General features: G+C 37.4%; 1 protein-coding gene across 1 annotated transcript; it reads left to right on the top strand.

The window, feature by feature from the left end:
- The first annotated feature begins 3,732 nt into the window (after positions 1–3,732).
- LOC134257022 (uncharacterized) lies at positions 3,733–4,377 on the top strand. The gene has a single exon (XM_062739678.1). The coding sequence runs from the start codon at positions 3,733–3,735 to the stop codon at positions 4,375–4,377; it is 645 nt and encodes a 214-aa protein (XP_062595662.1).
- Positions 4,378–4,687: the final 310 nt, after the last annotated feature.

Here is a 4,687-nt window from a genome sequence, read left to right as displayed (position 1 = left end):
TTGCAATAAAAAAATTTAAGTAAACTTAAATTTATTTATTTTAATGCAATAAGTATTTTGATACCCCGGTTACCCATCAACTGGTTAATTTCTTTCCATAGTCCTTTCAAAACTAGAACACCATATCGTATCCTCCTTCAATGAGTAACAAGAGGCCCATGGACCACATCGCTCACCTGGCCACCTTTGGTCTGCCATTGTGGCCCCGCCTAACCCCCCAAGGTCAATAATTTACCTCGTTTAAGAAATTGTTCATACGTAGAGCATGATCTTGCGTATCGAATCAACTGAGATATAAATACTCTGTATGCAGGTGATGAAGGTATATTGCTGCATAAGTAAGGGAAGTTGACGATAGAAGTTAAAGTCATCACGTTTATCATATAGCTTGGTTGATAGATTACCATTTATGTCTTTTTCAAGTAAAATATCCAAGTATGAAGCAGATGTGTTTGACTCTGTGTTATTATTAATTGACAATACGTCGTCGATATATCTAAATGTCGAGTTGAAGGCCACAGCAAGTGTTTTTTTCTTTTCACGCAAAAGATTTTGCATAAATTCTGCTTCATATGAATATAAAAATAAGTCTGCTAATAACGGAGCGCAATTTGTACCCATGGGAATTCCAATAGATTGTTGGAATACCTGGTCTCCAAACACCAAATAGATATTGTCAATCAGAAACCCAAGCATCTTCTTGATGTCAACTTCAGAGTACTTATGTGTACAATCAGAATCTGTTTTAACAAAATAATTTTTCAAATGACCAATGACGAGGTAAGTAAACTTACGAGTTCCATTTTTGTTGAAGAAGCAGCTGTCAATGATATCAAAAAGCCTGGATTTTAATTTGTCGTGCGGAATTGTTGTGTATAAAGTTGAAAAGTCGTAAGTTTTAATGCAGTTGATTTTTGTAAAGTCTTGTGATTTCAAATTGTCCAAAAGTTCTTTAGAATTTTTAAGTATCCACATCTGATTTACACCACTTCTTGAATATATAGTTGTACAGTACTCTTGAAGTTTTTCCTTCACTACTGTCAATATTTTAGTGAGAAGTAACGAAAGAGGCTTGGTTGAACATTTACTGGAACCTGCAATGTATCTTTGTTTGTAAGGATTCTTATGAAGTTTCGGAATCCAATATATATAAGGTAGTTCAAATTCATTTTGGCTCTGTGGAATATTAAAAAGTATTCAAAACTGACAGGTGATTTTGAAGGATTTCTTCTTTAGAAAGAGTAGTATATGTATAAGTAGGATTACCACTCGTAGAATTAAATCCAAGTTCTTCTAAAATGCAATTAACATAATGAGCCTTACAAACGAAGACAATGTTGTTACCTGCTTTGTCGGCAGGAACCAGTACGTACTGATCGTGTAATCTATCTAATTCTTTTTTCACTTCTGGTTTATTGAACATAGAAGGATAGATGGTTTTCATTTATGAATTGTTGAGCTTGATAAATCATCATATGCATCACTGCTGAACATTATTATCTTTCTATAACATTTAGTTAATTTTAAAAACCATAAATATCGTTCTTTAATTTATGCACGTTTGTATACAGAGACAACCTGTCCCACCTCCATGCTGAAATGGGTACTTTTTGCTCCTCTATCGTAGGAGAGTTACTATCTCGAAACTTGCGAATTGGTGCCCAGTACCTTCAGGACCATCACAAAACGGGTGCAAGTCACTGCGCCCCAAAACCAGAACGCTACATGCACGAACACCCAATTTTTTTTACCGGCGCCAAAAGACAGATATGAGCGCTAAAAATTTAAATCACGAGCGCCTCAAACCTATTTCACGAGCGCCCCGAGGCTTATAAAGTCATCACGTTTATCATAAAGCTTGGTTGTTAGATTACCATTAGTGTATTTACAAGTAAAATATCCAAGTATGAAGCAGAAGTGTCGGACTCTGTGGTACTTTTATCTCAAGCTCACCAGGATATATCGTGTTGACGTAGGAGTGGAAACTATCATTATTAATTGACAATACGTCGTCGATATATCTAAATGTCGAGTTGAAGGCCACTGCAAGTGTTTTCTTCTTTCACGTGAAAGATTAAGCATAAATTCTGCTTCTTATGAACATAAAAGAAGTCTGCTAATAACGGGGCGCAATTTGTACCAATGGGAATTCCAATAGATTGTTGGAATACCTGGTCTCCAAAAACCACATGGATATTGTCAATCAGAAACTCAAGCATCTTCTTGATGTCAACCTCAGAGTACTTATGTGTGCATTGGCATTGTGGTGGGAAGTTTTCATCAGCCATGGAATAAAGTACTCATTCGACTATGGACCCCGCACTCTCGAATACGTTGTCCACAGACATTTGCTGTTATTTTCTTCGCCATCGTCAATCCTGCGGCTCCCTCGTGGCAATGCTGTTGTTTTTCCATTGTGAAAGTACCCTTCCGTTCCTTAACGGTGGTCATACAATAAAGCGCCTTCCGACGGAAAGCAGACTTCCAGTCTCTTCCATTGGGCAAAGTCCTCTTTAGGTTGTACGTGTAACCATGGTTGTCAGCAAGCATATCGTTGTTGTTGCGCGACGCAACCATGAGGCAGACCTACTTTGTACAAACACAGAATCACGGCATGTGTCGTCAAAAGGCTACAAAGTTTGAATTCGGTATTGTTACGTCCAGGTTATAAGCTGGTACTGTCAATGTAAAGAATGACCCTGTGTTGTTCAGACCTGTTGTCATGTCACTTCCCTTGTTATTATATCTTTGCATTGGACGTTACAGTGAGAGCACTATAGAGAGTCTGGGGGACTGGAGCAAATACCTACTTGATGCGAAGAATACCCAGAGCCACTGACAGTGGATGAAAGCGAGAGTGAAAATAAGAATGATGAGGAATCATGTTGTACAATACAATTTACATCCATTTTGAAGTAAAAAAAGCTGTTCATAAAAAAACTTTCTCATCAGGTCTTGAACATTCAGACCATTCACATCCACAAACGAAACAGTATGCACAATTGAAAATAATTCATATATGTGTGTATTACACACTCAGACCCACTGTACGGTAGTAACTCGAATTTTATTGTTTTATGTGCATTGACTGCAAGGGTATTAGTACAAGGTACTATATGTACTATGAAGCAATACTAATTGTTGTCAAGATAAAATATCAACGTAGTCGAATTAAAGACTATAATTCAATCACTCATCGAAAGAATAGGGAATGTAGAAAACAGGGTTAATTCTAAGGATAATACGATCAGTTCTCTAACTTCAGATCTACATTTGCTTGAATCAGAATTTAAACAACTTCGATATGATCACGAACGTTTGCGCACGCTGAATCATGTTTATAAAGTATGACTCGTTTCAAGAACTGTCATCTGATAACTTCAAACGTATGGAAAATGATCACCTAGACTGTTAATCCTACAAATCAATCAAAGTACTCAGAAGTACAGAGAGCCGGGCTCATTTACAGAGTAGAATGGATTTCTTACATGAATCACGTTTATATTCTGATGAAAAATTATTTTAAAACTATTAATATAAGACAAGACACTGACAGTGAGTTTTTTTAATCATAATACCACGGTCCGATTTTGTCAGAATCAGAATTAATCTAGTACCGCAGCTGAACGTAAACAAACAGGCCAGTCTGGTTCCCTCTCCTGCTTTACCTCGTATGTGTAGAGAACTAGGGTAATACTGATTATCACTAATAACAATAGGTGACCTAAAAACATGATAATCAGTGACAGAAAAGATATAGAACATTGTAGACAAGCTCAAAAGTCAACAGAGTCAGAGATAAGGGCTGTTATTGAAATAAACTCTAGTCTTCAAGAATCTGTAACTGACCTGAAGGCACGCTCAATGCGCGACAATCTAGTATTCACAGGAATACGGGAACATGCGTGGGAAAACACCGAACAGGTACTGCAAGATTTCCTCCAAAGAAAGTACAGACTGGAATACCCATTAGATTTTGACAGAGTTCACAGAATGGGCAAGTTTAATGAATTTAGTGAGTTGTCGAGAAAAATAGTGGCCAAATTTTCATTTTTCAAGGACAAGGACCACATACTATCAAATGCAGTTAGAAGACTTAGGGGAATTGGAGTGTTTGTAAACGAGCAGTTTCCACCTGAGATCGAGGAGAAAAGGAAAAAGTTGTACCCTGTGATGAAACAAGCGAAACTGGATCACAAACGTACAAAGTTGGTGTGTGACAAACTCTTTATTAACGGGAAGGAATACATCCCGCAGGAAAACGCCCCCGTTTTTAGATCCGAGTGGAACAGTGAATCCGCCCCTGATCAGATCAACAGAACACCGAAAGACCGCAATTTAAAGAGGGCACGAGTATCATCAACACCAGACAAGTAGGAACGCGCAGGAGAACGGACAAACAGTGCTCTTAAATTCCTAACATTGAATGTGTGCGGCATAAAAAACCGACTCAATTATAGCGAGTTTACAGAGAATATATTAAAATACGATGTGATCGGGTTTACCGAGACCAAAACCGATGACACGGACAGTATCTGTATACCTGGATATGTCACGTACGTTAAAAATCGACATAAGTTAAAAAAAACTAGATCTGGTGGAATTTTAGTAGCAATAAGGGACAGTATTGTGAAATATGTACAAATTATCAAAACTGATTGTAAATATGTTTTGTGGTTTAGAATCA

This window comes from Saccostrea cucullata, unplaced genomic scaffold (genome assembly GCF_032062105.1).
Source record: "Saccostrea cucullata isolate Sc308-1 unplaced genomic scaffold, CSIRO_AGI_Scuc_v1 ctg1454, whole genome shotgun sequence".
Taxonomy (NCBI): Eukaryota; Metazoa; Mollusca; class Bivalvia; order Ostreida; family Ostreidae; genus Saccostrea; species Saccostrea cuccullata.
This window is presented reverse-complemented; position numbering and strand designations above follow the sequence as displayed.